This window comes from Rutidosis leptorrhynchoides, chromosome 6, assembly GCF_046630445.1.
Source record: "Rutidosis leptorrhynchoides isolate AG116_Rl617_1_P2 chromosome 6, CSIRO_AGI_Rlap_v1, whole genome shotgun sequence".
Lineage (NCBI taxonomy): Eukaryota > Viridiplantae > Streptophyta > Magnoliopsida > Asterales > Asteraceae > Rutidosis > Rutidosis leptorrhynchoides.
In genome coordinates this window covers 109635681-109654928 of record NC_092338.1, presented here as the reverse complement: position 1 = coordinate 109654928, position 19248 = coordinate 109635681, and the positions used below count along the sequence as shown (strand labels likewise).

At 31.7% G+C, this 19248-nt stretch overlaps 2 protein-coding genes across 2 annotated transcripts; both read right to left on the bottom strand.

The window, feature by feature from the left end:
* Positions 1-12529: 12529 nt before the first annotated feature.
* LOC139853960 (probable glutathione S-transferase) lies at positions 12530-13923 on the bottom strand. Its single transcript, XM_071843296.1, has 2 exons — positions 13599-13923; positions 12530-12880 (listed from the first exon to the last, which is right to left on the bottom strand). Exons 1-2 carry the CDS (start codon positions 13905-13907, stop codon positions 12530-12532), a joined length of 660 nt encoding a protein of 219 aa, XP_071699397.1. The 5' UTR covers positions 13908-13923.
* A 926-nt stretch (positions 13924-14849) lies between these two features.
* On the bottom strand, positions 14850-16402 carry LOC139856109 (probable glutathione S-transferase). The gene is made up of 2 exons (XM_071845343.1): positions 16009-16402; positions 14850-15324 (listed from the first exon to the last, which is right to left on the bottom strand). Exons 1-2 carry the CDS (start codon positions 16318-16320, stop codon positions 14986-14988), a joined length of 651 nt encoding a protein of 216 aa, XP_071701444.1. The 5' UTR covers positions 16321-16402; the 3' UTR covers positions 14850-14985.
* Positions 16403-19248: the final 2846 nt, after the last annotated feature.

Below are 19248 nucleotides of genomic sequence, written 5' to 3'. Positions count from 1 at the left end.
ATAATAAACAATGGGTTAACAACATTAATTGAGATCGTTAACTTAAAGGTTTCAAAACAACACTTACATGTAACGACTAACGATGACTTAACGACTCAGTTAAAATGTATATACATGTAGTGTATTTAGATGTATTAAAATACTTTTGGAAGACTTCAAGACATATATCAAAACACTCATACTTAACGAAAATAGTTACAGTTACTTTCCCATTCTTTTCTTTCATCAAGAATTCTAGTCGTATTCTTACCCGTATTATACACAGCTTCAAAATGTACTTACTATGGGTATATACCAATAGGAACTAGCATGGGATTCTACTCTTGATTATTTCATGTATGACTAATCCATTTTAACTTCTACCATGAGCTAGTCAACTAACTAGAACTCCTTTTAACCCCACTCACCACTCACCAATTACCACTCATCATTCACTCCATTTCACTTCCAATTCTCTTTCTAATTATCTCTCAACACACACACACTATTATGAACGTATTTTTCCAGTAGTTAATCATCATCTTCATCAAAAATCACTTCAAGAATCAAGCTATAATCATCATAGGAAGAACACTTCAAGAACACTTCAAAAATCCCTTCAAGTTTACTAATTTACTTCCAAGCTTTCTAATCCATTCCAAGTAATCATCTAAGATCAAGAAACCTTTGTTATATACAGTAGGTTATCTTTCTTATTCAAGGTAATATTCATATTCAAACTTTGATTCAATTTCTATAACTATAAACTATCTTAATTCGAGTAAAAATCTTACTTGAACTTGTTTTTGTGTCATGATCCTACTTCAAGAACTTTCAAGCCATCCAAGATCCTTTGAAGCTAGATCATTTCTTGTCACTTCCAGTAGGTTTACCTACTAAACTTGAGGTAGTAATGATGTTCATAACATCATTCGATTCATATATATAAAACTATGGTTTAAACTCGTAATCACTAGAACATAGTTTAGTTAATTCTAAACTTGTTCGCAAACAAAAGTTAATCCTTCTAACTTGACTTTTAAAATTGACTAAACACATGTTCTATATCTATATGATATGCTAACTTAATGATTTAAAACCTGGAAACACGAAAAACACCGTAAAACCGGATTTACGCCGTCGTAGTAACACCGCGGGCTGTTTTGGGTTAGTTAATTAAAAACTATGATAAACTTTGATTTAAAAGTTGTTATTTTGAGAAAATGATTTTTATTATGAACATGAAACTATATCCAAAAATTATGGTTAAACTCAAAGTGGAAGTATGTTTTCTAAAATGGTCATCTAGACGTCGTTCTTTCGACTGAAATGACTACCTTTATAAAAATGACTTGTAACTTATTTTTCCGACTATTAACCTATACTTTTTCTGTTTAGATTCATAAAATAGAGTTCAATATGAAACCATAGCAATTTGATTCACTCAAAACGGATTTAAAATGAAGAAGTTATGGGTAAAACAAGATTGGATAATTTTTCTCATTTTAGCTACGTGAAAATTGGTAACAAATCTATTCCAACCATAACTTAATCAACTTGTATTGTATATTATGTAATCTTGAGATACCATAGACACATATACAATGTTTCGACCTATCATGTCGACACATCTATATATATTTCGGAACAACCATAGACACTCTATATGTGAATGTTGGAGTTAGCTATACAGGGTTGAGGTTGATTCCAAAATATATATAGTTTGAGTTGTGATCAATACTGAGATACGTATACACTGGGTCATGGATTGATTCAAGATAATATTTATCGATTTATTTCTGTACATCTAACTGTGGACAACTAGTTGTAGGTTACTAACGAGGACAGCTGACTTAATAAACTTAAAACATCAAAATATATTAAAAGTGTTGTAAATATATTTTGAACATACTTTAATATATATGTATATATTGTTATAGGTTCGTGAATCAACAGTGGCCAAGTCTTACTTCTAGACGAAGTAAAAATCTGTGAAAGTGAGTTATAGTCCCACTTTTAAAATCTAATCTTTTTGGGATGAGAATACATGCAGGTTTTATAAATGATTTACAAATAGACACAAGTACGTGAAACTACATTCTATGGTTGAATTATCGAAATCGAATATGCCCCTTTTTATTAAGTCTGGTAATCTAAGAATTAGGGAACAGACACCCTAATTGACGCGAATCCTAAAGATAGATCTATTGGGCCTAACAAACCCCATCCAAAGTACCGAATGCTTTAGTACTTCGAAATTTATATCATATCCGAAGGGTGTCCCGGAATGATGGGGATATTCTTATATATGCATCTTGTTAATGTCGGTTACCAGGTGTTCACCATATGAATGATTTTTATCTCTATGTATGGGATGTGTATTGAAATATGAAATCTTGTGGTCTATTGTTACGATTTGATATATATAGGTTAAACCTATAACTCACCAACATTTTTGTTGACGTTTAAAGCATGTTTATTCTCAGGTGAATATTAAGAGCTTCCGCTATTGCATACTAAAATAAGGACAAGATTTGGAGTCCATGTTTGTATGATAATGTGTAAAAACTGCATTCAAGAAACTGATTTCGATGTAACATATTTGTATTGTAAACCATTATGTAATGGTCGTGTGTAAATAGGATATTTTAGATTATCATTATTTGATAATCTACGTAAAGCTTTTTAAACCTTTATTTATGAAATAAAGGTTATGGTTTGTTTTAAAAATGAATGCAGTCTTTGAAAAACGTCTCATATAGAGGTCAAAACCTCGCAACGAAATCAATTAATATGGAACGTTTTTAATCAATAAGAACGGGACATTTCATATAGCATGTTGGAGGAGCTCTAGCCGGAACAATGGATCTATTCTGAGGTAGGGTTCTACAAGTCTTTGCAGCATGGCCTATCTTCTTACATATTGTACACACATCAGTGCACTTTCCCGGATGATGCCTTTCACATTTAGAACAAAACGGACTAGTACCCTGATAACCGGGTCTCGTACCATTTCCCGGTTTCTTGTTAACATTTTGAGCTGAACCCTGAGATGGTTCAAATTTCCTCTTATTGTCACCGTTTTTAACTTTGACTTGTTTATTAACCGAAACTCTCCTACGTTTAGCCATCATTAAACTCTGTGCCATGTGGATCACAGCATCCACAGTAACCTTCTCGGCAGAAATCACATTCCCTTGAACATCCTCGGGTAGACCCTCGATATACCGCTCTATCTTGCGGGCTTCAGTTGGGAACATTTCGGGACATAAGGTACAGAGCTCCAGAAAACGATTGGTATAGCTTTCGATATCGGTTCCTTTAACTCTGAGTTCCCAGAACTCAGCTTTGAGCTTTTGGACTTGACTTCTTGGGCAAAATTTATTGACCATCATTCCTTTGAGTTCATCCCATGGGGTAGCATTAGCATTATCTATTCCCACAGATTTGGTTTGAGCAGTCCACCATGTCATAGCATTGCCAGTGAGTGAACTTGTGGAAAACTTCACTCGATCATTATCTCCGCAGTTACAGACACGGAAGATTGATTCTAGCTTTTCAAACCATCGGACCAGTTCTACGGCTTCTTCTTTTCCACTAAAAGTGGGTGGTTTACAGTTCTTAAAATCTTTATAGGAGCAAGTTTTAGGAGGAACATTATGATTGTTGTTGTTATTGTTATTGCCTTGGGCGGCAGCCATCAACAATTGAAATTGCTTAGAAGAAAGAATGACATTTGGCATAAGATTGTTGTTGTTGTTGTTACCACGAGTTGAGTCAGCCATTGATCTTCAATACATAAATACATTATTAGTTGAAGAATCAAGGTGTTATAAGTTCATAATCAAGATTTATAACGTTTGCACAACACACATAGGTGAATAAGACAATATGCTTAAATAAACACTTAACATTATTAGAAACGAGGCATTATATAAGCCTTTATTACACGATTTTGGAATGGAAAAAGTTTAGGCATAAGCCTTTACATAGATAGGTAAATGGAAAAATATGAAACAAAAGATAGGTTTTAGTTCTTCTTTTTCTCGTTCTCAGCTTCCTTCATAAATTTCTCTATCTTTTCATTTTTCTCCTTTTGTTTCTCGTGGAGGTATTCAAGATTATCGTTGAGGTTAGTGATGCGGCTGTTGACAAAGTTGTCGTTGAAATCCTTGATAGCCAGTTGATGATTGATCCAGTTTTTCTCTATTTTCATCTTAGACTCAACTAGTTCTTGGAGGTAGGCAAGAGATTGCTTTCCCCAACGGGTATTCCGTTCTTCCTCAGTCTTCACTTTCATTACTGTCTCCATCACTTTGTCCATGTTATTTTTTACAAGTTTTTCTAGTCTTTCAGTTTGAGAGTCGAAGGACTCTTTGATGATTTCTTTCAAGATTTTGTTTTCATTTTCTAGGTTGTTTAGACGTACTTCTATTCGAGCAACATGACGTCTACTAAACTCCCTATTCTTCTCACAACTACTCTGAAGGTTGAGGATATCAGACTTCACCCTTACGTGTTCCATGTTATTACAAAATAATGGATCGGCTTCTCTAGTGGCGGCGGGTTCGGGTTGTTTTCTCTTTCGAAATGGGTTTTCAGATGATTCTTTAATAGGCTCTTCTTCAGGCTCATAACCTGAGAAGTCACTATCGTAGTTAGGGAGGTCTTGAAGAGCATTCCGTTTGGGAGTATTCATCGGTTGATGAGAGTCAGCAGTATTGGCATGATGTTTTCCTTTGCTTTCATTTCTCGGGGTTGTATAATATTCGGGAGACCCACGCGAGTTGTAACGAGTGTTCGGGCTATAGTTCATTGGTGGTGAAGAAGGACTATAAAGTGGGCTTTGAACTGATTTTTCGGTAGAAGATCCTTCAGTATCTTTCTCAGCTGGTTTGAAAAGGGTCATTTTGTTTATTTGATGATAGCTTGACATTCTAACATTAAGATAGAGATTTTGATTAGATTTTTAAGCTAGGATTGTAAAGAATGAGAGGTAGGGTTGAACTCTTTGCTTTAACATTCTAAGGTAATCCTAAGTGATTTAAAGTCTAAGGCAGGAAAGGTTATAGTTTCCTAGATCGCTAAGGTACCCTAGCTAACAAGTAAGGCACACATAAAATGCAATCCTGGTTCTCTATAACAGCCTGGTTATGCTCTGATACCAATCGGTCACACCCCCAGTTAGGGCCTGGGCGAAATGTGATTCAATATCATAATACATACCAACATATTATAAAATGAGAACAATAACTATATGAATAAAACCAAATTGTATTTGAATAAACGCTGCGGAAGAATTAATAATGTCGTTACAAGAATTATAAATTGTTCAAATGCAGAAAAGTAAATATGCGATAAGTCTTGATCCTAGCCAAGTAAGTCATCACATAAGCAGTAGATATAGAGGTCCTGATCATTCAGTACCTGAGACAAACATGCTAAAAGTGTCAACCAAAAAGGTTGAGTGAAATTCATAGGTTTAACAAATATGTTTGACCGTTTGTTTTTAGACCACAAGATTTGTTATAAAAGTAGATCACGCAGATCCAAAAGTAGTACTGATTCGTGATATTTTAGACTAAACGTTTGTTTTGTTGCCCCGATGATAAGTTGGCAGTACCTTATCACCATGTTTAAATCATTATTAAGTAATACAAAGACATCGCGGTCAAATGTATCGGGGACGTTACTCCCGATAGGCCTACCCCCAATAATTAAGAATGCCTTATCCTGAAAGCAATTAAAAAATATCACTGTGGGGTCTTAGTAGCATAAGCTAGTCATAGTACAGTTTAGGTTCGTACTTGTGTCTAAGTTGTTTAAAGTATAAAAGCAGCATGTGTCTCACCCCAGTAAGTATAAAAAGTGCTATAGCAATAAGAGTGGGGCTATGAAAGTCACCTTAGTAATTCGATGAGATAAAGTAATCCTTAAAGAGGAAGTATGGATGATCGAAGCACGGGATAAGTCAACCTAAGAATAAGTTGAGAATAGTTTAGATGTTTTGCCCGTATTATGATAAGTGTAAGTATTTTCTTTTATAGTAAGTTTAAAGAAGGTTTATCGTTTTGGAAAGGCTTTTCATACTAGACAAGCTTCCAATCTAACACTTTCAATTTAAAATGGCCTTTTCAGGTCATAGGTTTCTGAGCCACAGGATCCTTTAACTCGGTAATCCAAACTCTCCGCCTAGACTTTCGAGCGTCCATCCACTCGAGAAAGATCAAGATCTATACCCATCTAATATACCGTTCCAATACGTTTTAGGTGCGTATAGGAATACAACACTTTAAATACTTTATACAATAAGTATTTACTTAAGTTCGATTGTATTATCGTTATTAAGATTGTTTGGTTTTTAAATCCTAATAATAAGTAGGATATATTTAAGTAGGTAAACAAGTGTTATACATAGAAATTGTGTTTTATGAATGGGTATGTATTAATATCAAGTTAATATGTATATATATATATATATATATATATATATATATATATATATATATATATATATATATATATATATATATATATATATATTATCTTATATATTAAAATATGTATAGTTTAATTTTAAGTTTTATGTCAATATAAGTACCAATAATTATCTAAAAATGCTAACAAGTGTTTTATTGATTTCATAACAGTAAGTGACATGTATAAAACATTATAAAAATTTTCTATACATAAATATTAAGTTTTATGTATTAAATATTAAATTTTTTTTATAGCTAAAATACAAATAAATAGATAAACAAGTTTAACAACACATTTTATATTTTTCTTAGGTTCTACTGACCAAAATAAACTTAGTAAAAATTTATAAATTTTTGTTATGGTGTAAAAGTATTTATTTCTAATTTCTTTTTCGGTTCAAGATAAATCAAAGTTTATAAAGTAATAATTATTATATCAACTCAATTAATTCATCTAAAATTTTCGTATGCCTAATATAGTTTATTAAGCTTAGAAAAATTATTTGTACATTTATATTAATAGTTTAACTATTTAATTCAACTTTTGTATTGTTTTTAGTTTAAATTCGGAACTAAATAGAAATATATAATTATTAATTCTAAAAATAATTTTTATAACTTTCTTATTAGTTCCTAAGTAATTTCCATTGATTATTGTAGTCATAAACATGTTATATCATTAAATTCTATTTTTCTTTTTAAAACAGATTTTCCGGCACTGTAGCAAAAGTAGAAGAAAATACAAATTAATTATTTAAAATGACAAATAAATCAAAAATAAATTTTTATAATTACTTTTATGACCTAAGGAACAAGCGAAAATTATAAAACATAATATATAAAATTGTTTACTATTTATTTCTTCATTATCTATATATACCGAATATAAAAAAAGTCAGTTTTTGATTTTTAATAAATATAAATTCGAATGTATAATTCATAAAAATAATTTTTATAGTCATTAGGATACTTAATACTAATTATCATGTATTTACATTATTTATTATAATTAATTTCGTATTTATTTGGTATTTAACATAAAACTAGCACAAAAATATGATAAAAACTAAATAAAAACTATAAAAATAATATAGAGAACTTACAAAAAAAAATTTTGCAGAGGTTTGAGAGTATGATCTTCAAGTGAGAATAAATTTTTGAGGTGTAAAGGATTTTGAAAGAAATGGCTAGTATTTATAGGTGAAAACTTGGTATAAAAAAAATGTATAAAAGAAAAAAAAAGAAAAAAAAAGAAAATTAAAAATATTAATAATTGTATCAGCCCATAATTTGTATTAAATAAAGAAAAGTATTTTTATAAAGCTAGATCTAGATCTAGAATAAAATTAAAAAAAATAAAAAGCAAAAAGTATTAAATTTTTTTTTTGTTTACTATTCGACGCTACAGTAACTTTTATATATATATATATATATATATACATATATATATATATATACATATATATATATATATACATATATATATATATATATATATATATACATATATATATATATATATATATATATATATATATATATATTACAATGACTATAACCTTCATTTTTATAAAAGATATCATTGTATAGATTAGTTTTTGTAAGTGGTAACATATTTACATAAACTTTACATCTTATAAATATGTATATACTTTTTAGTTATATATAAATATATATGTATATATAACTTTGTCAAGTATAAAGTTTATAAATTTAACTAATAAACTTATGTTACTTGATATGAATTTATATGTTGTAAACTTATTTATTTTAAGTATACATTATATAAATTACTTGATAAGTTTAGGTTTCGTTATATAATATAAACTTATAGATGTACTTTGTTGAATAATATTTATCCGTTTAACGTTTGTTAGTTTCGTAGGGCATTTTAAATTATACGGAAGAAAATATAGATGAAAAAATGAGGGTCGTTATACCCGACCATAACACTACCGTGAAGAAACACTTGAAATAAACATCAGGGAAAAACCCTCTTGCCTAAACAAAGAGCAAGGCATTCATCCGTTACACTCTAGACGGATCCACCACATCTCGGAACTACCATGTCTTTCCGGATTAGGTGTCCAGTCCCGGGACAAGCACGTTGTCCCTGAGCAAACGCACCATCCCGGAACGAGCGCACTGTCCCGGTACAAGTGCACCATCCCAGAGTAAAGACACAAACAAGCTGTACGCCACGTCAGCCCATGAATCTAGGTTAGTTTGTTAGGATCTGTTTGTTATTCCCATGAAAGGGACAGATGTCACGTCGGCCCTCGGGATTAGCAAATTTTATTATAACCATGAAAGGGACATGTGCTACGTCACCATTACCTCATAACACATATAAATACACGAACTAGATCACTCATTCAACAACACTGGATGCATTAATGTTACTCTGCCCAAATTAATTGCGGTAACATCTCTCCAGCTGATAATACAATTCCGATAAAGATTCCGGTCGATATCGGAGTTAACCTTCACTATAAGATATTAACTTATTCGATTCCAATCGAATAAGGTTAATCTCATCGATTATTTTGCTCCCTTGGAATCTAGATTTCAAATCGGGGTTTGCACAATTATTGGAGTTAAAACATTCGATTCATTCTTTTCCACAAACTAAGCACTCAAACCCAAGATCCAAATCACTCCTAACGATTTTGGTTTGATCATCATCTTTTTTAAATATTTATATTTTAATGTGATCTTAATGCTTTAATTTTTTTTTCAAAAAAATAAAAAAAATTACTTCCTCCCACTTTTCTAAAAAAGTGTTTCCCTCTTAATTAAAACAATATATATATATATATATATATATATATATATATATATATATATATATATATATATATATATATATATATATATATATATATATTGAGGTAGATACGAGTGGACATGCTAATGGGATGATAACTATTGGGCTCCCAAATATTAGGCTCTACAATTATTATCAAGATGTTGTATATGGACTTGGTTTTGTAAGAATGAGAGTGGGCTAAACAATTAATTAAAGTTAAAGTCCAATAGTTGATAAATGTCGTAAGGATCAAGAACTATTAGGTGTAGCCGATAAAGTCAAATGAAGAATAGATATTTAAAGTTTATCTAGAATTTAATTTCCATTGCTTATTCGTAGGTTGTTAGTATTAGTCAACTAGCTATAGCTAGTATTTAAAGTCCTTTGATTTCAACTCTAAAATTCAGTTTTGGTTTGATTATTGATAATAATAATAAAAAGAGTTATTAAAATCGTGAAGGTTTTGTCTCTGCTAAACCGAGAAGGTTAGCTTTATTCTTGTTTAACAGAGAAGGTTGAACTACTATCCTATTTTTCATTGTGTAGCCACGATCTATTCAATACGTTATTTGGTATTAGATTCCAAACATGGCTAAACAAGTTGAGACCGAGAGACTGATTTGCAAGATTCAAGGGTTGGAAGAAATGAAAAATCCCTTGCGTAATGTAGAGATGAAGCTTGACAACCCTGAATTTTCAGAAGAGGCTCAATCAGATGAATTTGTTGATTCGGTTGTTCCAGTTTTTAATATGGACTATGTTCATGAACCTTGTGTGGTTGAAGACACCATACCTACTTATGATACTGACAGTGAAGAAGAGAAAGAAGAGGCACAAGCGGACGGGGTGCATATTACTTTGGCACCTTTGGTGTCACCAGTCACCTGTTATAATGAAGACGCGACAATTGATGGTTATTTTTATGTGTTAGAAAAGATTCATGATAACGCATACGAAGTTGAACTCCCGGGACATTGCAACGCTTTTGCTACTTTCAGTGTCACGGATTTATCACCCTATATTGATGATGGTCATGATGATGAAGACTCGAGGTCGAGTCTTTTCGAAGAAAGGGAGAATGATGAGATACGTGTGGACTTGCGAATGGGCTGATAACTATTGGTCTCCCAAATATTAGGCTCTACAATTATTATCAAGATCTTGTATATGGACTTGGTTTTGTAAGAATGAGAGTGGGCTAAACAATTAATTAAAGTTAAAGTCCAACAGTTGATAAATGTCGTAAGGATCAATAACTATTAGGTGTAGCCGATAAAGTCAAATGAAGAATAGATATTTTAAGTTTATCTAGAATTTAATTTCCATTCTTATTCGTAGGTTGTTAGTATTAGTCAACTAGCTATAGCTAGTATTTAAGGTCCTTTGATTTCAACTCTAAAAGTCAATTTTGGTTTGATTATTGATAATAATAATAAAAAAAGAGTTATTAAAATCGTAAAGGTTTTTTCTCTGCTAAACCGAGAAAGTTAGCTTTATTCTTGTTTAACGGAGAAGGTTGAACTACTATCCTATTTTTCATTGTTTAGCCACGATCTTTTCAATACGTTTTTTGTATCAGATTCCAAACATGGCTAAAAAAGTTGAGATCGAGAGACTAATTTGCAAGATTCAAGGGTTGGAAGACATGAAAAATCTCTTGCGTAATGTAAAGATGAAGCTTGACAACCCTGAATTTTCAGAAGAGGCTCAATCGGATGAATTTGTTGATTCGGTTGTTCCAGTTTTTAATATGGAGTATGTTCCTGAACCTTGTGTGGTTGAAGACACCATACCTACTTATGATCTGACAATGAAGAAGAGAAAGAAGAGACACAAGCGGACGAGGTGCATATTACTTTGGCACCTTTGGTGTCACCAACCACCTGTTATAATGAAGACGCGACAATTGATGGGTGTTAGAAAAGATTCATGATAACGCATACAAAGTTGAACTCCCGGGACATTGCAACGCTTTTGCTACTTTCAGTGTCACGGATTTATCACCCTATATTGATGATGGTCATGATGATGAAGACTCGAGGTCGAGTCTTTTCGAAGAAAGGGAGAATGACGTAGATACGAGTGGACTTGCGAATGGGCTGATAACTATTGGGCTCCCAAATATTAGGCTATACAATTATTATCAAGATCTTGTATATGGACTTGGTTTTGTAAGAATGAGAGTGGGCTAAACAATTAATTAAAGTCCAACCGTTGATAAATGTCGTAAGGTTCAATAACTATTAGGTGTAGCTGATAAAGTCAAATGAAGAATAGATATTTTAAGTTTATCTAGAATTTAATTTCCATTCTTATCCGTAGGTTGTTAGTATTAGTCAACTAGCTATAGCTAGTATTTAAGGTCCTTTGATTTCAACTCTAAAAGTCAATTTTGGTTCGATTATTATTGATAATTAAAAAAAAAAGAGTTATTAAATCGTGAAGGATTTTTCTCTGTTAAACCGAAAAGGTTAGCTTTATTCTTGTTTAACCGAGAAGGTTGAACTACTATCATATTTTTCATTGTTTAGCCACGATCCTTTCAATACGTTATTATATATATATATATATATATATATATATATATATATATATATATATATATATATATATATATATATATATATATGGAGAGGATCCAGTGAGAACTTTTTTAGTGTGAGAAATCTAGTAACTCCAAAATACACCCAAATACACTAAAATTCGAGAAAAAAAAGAGGTATTCGAGAAGAGAAAAAAAGGGGAATTCGAGCAAAAAAAGGAATTCGAGCAAAAATTAAAAACACGGACGAACAAAAAAATCATAGTCGAGCAAAAAACTTTTTTTTTTGTTCGAATACCAAAATGTAGAACACATTTTGGTTCGAATATCGCGTTTTTTGTTCGACTAACAACGCGTTCTACATTTTTTTGTTCGACTATCCAAAATGTAGAACACAAAATTATTCGGCCGCCTTTTTTTTTGTTCGAATATCATGTTTTTTTTCTCTTCGAATTGCTCCTTTTTGTTCGGCCGTTTTTTTTTTTGTTCGAATTTCCTGTTTTTTTGTCGACTCTCCCCTTTTTTGCTCGTCCGTGTCCCTTTTTGTTCAAATTTCAGTGTATTTTGTGGTATTTTTGAGTTCTCACGGTTATCACACCAAAAAAGTTCTCATTTAATTAGATAACAGCATATCAGCATGAGTTGCATATACTATTGCAACATCAATGGATGCTACACTCTCATATAAACATATATATACTAATAAAACAACAAATTATATTATATTTTGTAGTCTTCGAGCCATTTCTTGTAAAACGCCAGCACAGCTTCTTTTGGTGGTAATATTTCCTTGACAACTTGACATTCGACGAATGCATTAGCCCATTCGACTAATTTTGGAAACTTAATTCTTGTGAAAAACTGAATATTGGATACTTGTTCCAATGATCCAAGCCAATATCCAATAAAAGCAGCAGCAATATCAACCAAGTTAATATTTTCACCTCCAAAAAACTTCTTGCCTGCTTTGAGTGCAAGTTCATTTTCTAGTATATGCAGTTGCTCACAAGCTTCTGCAATAACCTGCTCCTCTCCATTGCACTTAAATACTTTGTATAATGCAGGAAGACACTACACAAATCATCATACAATTTATACAAATCAGTTCTTGTGATATTATTATTAAGAATAAATTATATTCCCAGGGACACTATATATAGTTGGCCTAGATTACCCGAAATGTGCAGCACAAATATGTTGTGTTTGATTACATCAGAATGAAAAATGATGTTTGATGACAAAAAACAATGAGTGCCTGATGAAATACTCTTTTAACCATTCTAACACCTTCATTTTCCTTTAATACCCTCATTAAAAATAAATTATATCCAACACTTATCAAAGTTTAATACGATAATTTCTCAGATAGTCTAGGAACTTGTGGGGAAACAATACCAGAGTATAAATAATTGGACGTGCACAATTCCCGCCCCGACACTCATAATGTAATATAGGGACAACCACGCAGAGCGGAAATGTGATTTACTCTATTATACTCCATCTGTTATAGTTTGACTTTTGAAGTCTTTATTTCATAAATTTGACTTTAAATATTTTCATTTGTGTTATATAATATTTTGATGAAGTTATACCAATGAAAACACGATTAAAACTTAATCCATTCATATATATTTCAATAAATATATTGTATAAAAAAATATAATGTTAAAGTTGTAAAAGCAAGACTTTTAAAAGTCAAATGAGATAGTTATCTAGGACGAAATAGAGTATTGAATTACTACATCTTAAAAATTATTATCAGGCCAAACAAAAGACTGAAAACTATTACCTTATCATCAATAAATTTTGCTAAAAATCGCGCAGCAGCTCTTTCATAAGGATCATGAGGCAAAATCGGAACTCCTTTCCAATCACCAATGTACTCAACGATCACTAGAGACTCAGATACAGGTTTTTCGTTATGTACTAAAACTGGTACTTTTTTATAAACGGGATTGTATTTGATAAGATCTGCACTTTTGTTGCTAAGATCTTCTTCAATGTTTTGGTACTTGATTCCCTTCAAATTTAAAGCGATTTTCACCCGGCAACTAAATGGACTTCTTCGATCTGCATACAGTTTTACTTCATCCGCCATTTTTATTATTTAAGCTAACAACTATTTCAGGTTTAATTTTTTGATATGATTTATTTTGGCTGGAGGATTCATATAAACTAGAAATAATTCGGACCGCGTGTTGCTGCGATTGTATTTGGATATATGTTGTTTGCTATCTAGTATACTGTATACCTAATGGTTCGTGTGTTGCGATAGAACATTTTAACGTCTTTTATAAAACTAATGTTGAGCAAGAACAGAGAAAAAAATAAGCGAACAAAATGGATTAAAGTACTCGAGCTCATGTGATATAATTGGTTTAGTTTGTTTATGATATATGTATATATAATTAATTCAAAAATGTTTCACTTTTTATATATAAAAACTCCGTTTCGACTATAATTAGTTACGTTTTGTTCGTAAAATTATTTCGAGTTGAATGGTGATAACGTAGAAATCTAACTCGCGGCAAGAAAAAAATAAATCCCGTTGAAAAGTTGGGTGAGTTTTATTTAATATGAGATATATTAAATTAAAGAGTTGCATTTAAATCTCAAAAGTTATCTTTTATATCACACTTTTACCCCTAAATATATACAAATATTACCCCTTAACTACAATGCACTCCACACACAAATTGGCCCCTAAACGACCAATTTTTTGATGAGGTTTTTATCTTTTATATCACACTTTTACCCCTAAATATATACAAATATTACCCCTTAACTATATCTCCTTTGACTCTTTTCTTCCTTGGCCAAAACTACAATGCACTCCACACACAAATTGGCCCCTAAACACCAATTTTTTGATGAGGTTTAGTAGATATGGAAATACTATAAAAAAGCTGTTGATGGTTCAAAATCAATTATAGAAAATCTGCAGTAAAGAACAATCTAGACTGCTCTAAAGTTCAAAGACAAATACAAGTTGGATTTGAATTTCATACTTTCATAAACACCTATTTTATTATAACATAACATAACATAACATTATACATATAGGATCTACTTATTGCAACATCAACAGAATTTTAACAGAACATTAATAATGAGATAAACTTCAATTTCACTGGTATGCGCAGATCCTATAAATACTACAAGTAACAATCGTCATTTTAGTTACCGAACCGCTTCTTGAAAAATTCAACCAGGGGTGCTCTTGGAGGTAAAACTCCTTTGACAAATTCACATTCGACGAAGTTATAAGCCCATTCAGTTAATTTTGGAAACTTTTCTTTAGTGAAGAACTTAATGTCAGTAGCTTCTTCAATAATTCCAAGCCAATATGCTATGAAATCAGCCGAAAGATCAACCAGGTTTATATTATCCCCTCCAAAAAACTTGGTACCTTTGTTTTTGAGTTCATTTTCTATCAGTTGCAATTGTTCACAAGCCTCTGCAATAACCTGCTCATCTCCGTGGCTCCCAAAAACCTTGAACGCTGTTGGAATAAACTAAACAAACCATATAACTTAAATAATCAGTTCTGTTTTATGCGGTTGAAATTGTTTATTTTACTCATTAAAACGCGTGGACACATGGTCAAGACTTTTAAAGACGAGTGTGAAATAGGCTCTAATTGAGTCACTATTTTGTTAAAATTCAAATGTTCAATAAATTTGTATTACTCTCTAGTTAAAATCCGTTTGAGTGATTCGAAATGGATTGAATTCAAGTTTGACATGATTGTGTTTAGTGAACTTTTCGTTTATTATCATTATATGTACTTTAGGGGATTTAGTTTAACAATGAAATGTGACACCTTATATAGAAATAAAACAGGAAAAAATTAAACTACCACTACCTACAATATTGACTAGTCACGGATTTATTACTTATTACACACAACTTTAAAAAAAAAATGTTGTATTCTTTCCGTCCTAATTTATCAGTTCATTATTCTTTTTTAAGTTGTTTTAAATAAATTGTCCACTATCAAACAAAGAGTAAATTTGATCCAGTACCGTATTGTCACTAATAATAATAAAAATTATAAAAATGATTTGAATCATAAATTGAGTAAATATATCATTGTATATATAAAGTTAGTAATGAAAGATCTCTTGAAAATTATCAACAAAATGTAAACAATTATTTCATGGACCACTAATAACAAATATTGAAAAAGTTTTGGTTACCTTGTCATCAATAAATTTGGCACAAAAACGCGCAATGGCCTTCTCATGAGGATCTTGAGGCAAAAGCGGAACGGCTTTCCATACATCATCAATGTACTCAACGATCACAAGTGACTCACAAATCGCCTTTCCATTGTGTACCAACACGGGTACCTTTTTATAAACCGGATTGTACTTCAAAAGATCGGCACTAAAGTTGCCAAATGTTTCTTCCATGTTTTCGTACTCGATCCCTTTGATATTCAATGCTATTTTGGCTCTGCATACGAATGGACTTCCACTAAGGGAATACAACTTCACTTCATCGGCCATTTTCTAATGATTTTATTGATTTAGTAACACCTACTAATTGATGCTTTAGTTGTTGGATTAATATTGGAAGGCTTATGAATGTATGGTGGTGAATGATTCATATATATACTACCTAAGGTTGGTCGTGCTATATGGTGTTTCATGCAAAAGTTGTACGATATGTAGAACAAGTTGTACGTATGATTGAAATTGCCAACATTTAAATATGAATGCATGTTGTAAAGTCAATATGAGCATTCCCAACGGGAGTTTTAATGCTCTCCCAATTTCATTAATTGCCAAAACCATAACACTATTGGGAACTTCTTGTTAATCCACTGAAATCCACTAGCCAACCATTTCGTGTATTTTTAACTTTTTGAATCACGAAATATGCATTTCGTGTATTTTTAACTTTTTGAATCACGAAATATGTGTTTGATGTATTTGTACATATAACATTAGTATTTGTACATTGATTTTAATAATTAATTTAGTAGGTATGTCATTGTTGAGAGTAAAATATGATGGGTTAATGATAAAAATGAAATGAGAATGAAATGGTGATGTGATGCTGATGTAGCAGTGTGTAATTTGAAGAAAGACGTCATGGTTGGAAATGCTTTAATAGTAAATATTGCAAGTATATTGTGTATATATTGTGTATGTATATAATTTATTTAAATTCATTTGACTTGTGAATTACTGGAAACATTTCGATCGAAGTCACCAATTTTGATCTGCGAATGTTTCATAAGAAATTTTGTTACCTGACATCGGGATAACGTCTGGTTTGATGTCCAAAATTTACCTGCTGTATTTAAGAGACAATGTGTTCGTTCATAAAAAGAATTTTTTTTAATGTTTCGTATAAAATTATAAAATTGTACAAATAAAACTCATAAGGAAAGTGTCCATGCTTTTCTATAAAGTTATACGTAGTAAGAATCTATAAATGTACTTATAATTATAATGGAGAAGCAGAGATGTTATATATCTAAAAAAAATTACTTATGATTTATATTAATTTTATCAAATCATCAAATAGATATTATGTAACGACTATACAATATGGGTGAAGTAGGTGTTGTACTAGAGCAATTTTCTTTTCTTATTCATATATACCTTTAAATTGTTTACATTTATGGCAACCGAAAGGTATGTAACTTAGGAAAGGAGATGAATGATCAAATGGCATGGCTGACGTATTCGCCTACGCATTATACTTGGAAAGAAATCTCTTGCACCGTATCACGTGTCAGTTGTTTTCAACTTTTAATTCTCTAAGGAAAATTTTGACATAATTTAATTTGTTTTAAGGGATGAAAATGTGGGGAAGCCTCAATTCGTATTAAAAAAGATTTTCAAGGGGTCAACGAGTTCGCGCTTCGGGATGAAGAAAATCTTGAAGATCCCAACAACAACGGTACCGGGTTAGTTAAAGAGGATCGGAACCTTGGTTTTTTTAAAAGTCTTGCGAAAGAAGGCTCGCTCCCTACTCCTGTACCGGGTATTAGGATTGGTAACGCTTCGACAAAGGTCTCATCTTATGCGATTGAAAATCGGGGAGGCAAGAAATTTAATCGTTTGAAGGTTGACGGTGTGGTTGTTAAGCCGATTATAATGACCCGGAAAGTTAAAGGTAAAGGTAAAACAATTGTCGAGTAGTTTTTTGAGCGATTTTAATTCGTTTTTATGGTTGTTTGGATTTTGTAGTGGTTCTTGTTTTATTGACTGTGCTCCGTGTTCTTGCTAGTGTTTCGTTTGCTCAAGGCTTGAGCTTAGTTAGCTTAGGTTCTTTGGTTAGTTTTAAGAAATGTTTTCTGCTTTCGAGCCTTGGTTTGCTTTTGGATCGATTATATTTTTGTTTGTCTTTTCATCGATTGATGAAAAGATTTGGTTCTATGTTATCGTTTTTTTTGCAAAAAAATAAAAATAATAATAAATTTTTTTTGAACGACACATTTTATTAGGTTTCTAGACTTCTAGCAAGAAACTAGAAGCAAACAACAAACAACATACGACGATTACAACGACTTCATGAGTCAGTTCGTTTAACTTATTTTATCTTTACATCTAATAGTTAACCAAGCAAATGAAAAGCTTCTAATAAATCAAAGATATCTTCCTTCTTCACCTTATTCTCCGAAAAAAGAACTCCGTTACTGTGACGATCGCTCCAAATCCATATAGACGAACACGTCATTCATCGATTTCATTGCGAGGTATTTGACCTCTATATGATACGTTTTGTAAATATTGCATTCTTTTGAAAAGGCACACCATGAACGAATATTTAAATCAAAGGTTTTCGACATCTGATGATTTCTACATATAGACGATCACCGTAAATAATAGTTTACAATAGTACTTCCGTTGACAATGCAGTCAAAATAAGATACATGGTGATGATTTGGTGAATGCAACGTTTCCTTGAAAAATATGCCATGTAAGACTCCATGCACATAGCTTGTCTAACATATAAGCAAACAGCGAAAGACTTCTAGGGAACCTGAGAATAAACATGCTAACAAGTGTCAACACAAAGGTTGGTGAGTTCATAGTTTTAATGTTTTGCATAATCTGTACGTAAAGGTGGACCACAAGATTTCAGTTGTTTCATCCAGAAACGTTTATCAAAATATTCTACAAGATTGAGCACCCTGGTAACTAAACTTAACGTATATATAATTTGTACCCTTTGTATAGTCATCTTAATAATACATGCAAACCAACGTGTACGCTTCTCAAATAGCATATGTCCGTTAAAAGGCTAGTGCTCTAGCTCGGACGGGGATATCAAGCCCTATGGATCCATATACTACTACTCGCGCCCACCAGTTCTTATAACCGACAGTTACTAGTTACCAAAGCTAAGGGATTTTCGGTTCAAACTCAGTGTAGAATTTAGTATGTACTTGTATCCATTGTGTTTAAAATAAAGTGCAT

Excerpts from the sequence above, each read along its gene's own strand:
- LOC139853960 (XM_071843296.1), bottom strand. The coding sequence starts at position 13,907 with ATGGCGGATGAAGTAAAACTGTATGCAGATCGAAGAAGTCCATTTAGT. Across the intron at positions 12,881-13,598 it reads CAAAATTTATTGATGATAAG|TGTCTTCCTGCATTATACAA; the intron begins GTAATAGTTTTC and ends TGATTTGTGTAG.
- LOC139856109 (XM_071845343.1), bottom strand. The coding sequence starts at position 16,320 with ATGGCCGATGAAGTGAAGTTGTATTCCCTTAGTGGAAGTCCATTCGTA. Across the intron at positions 15,325-16,008 it reads CCAAATTTATTGATGACAAG|TTTATTCCAACAGCGTTCAA; the intron begins GTAACCAAAACT and ends TGGTTTGTTTAG.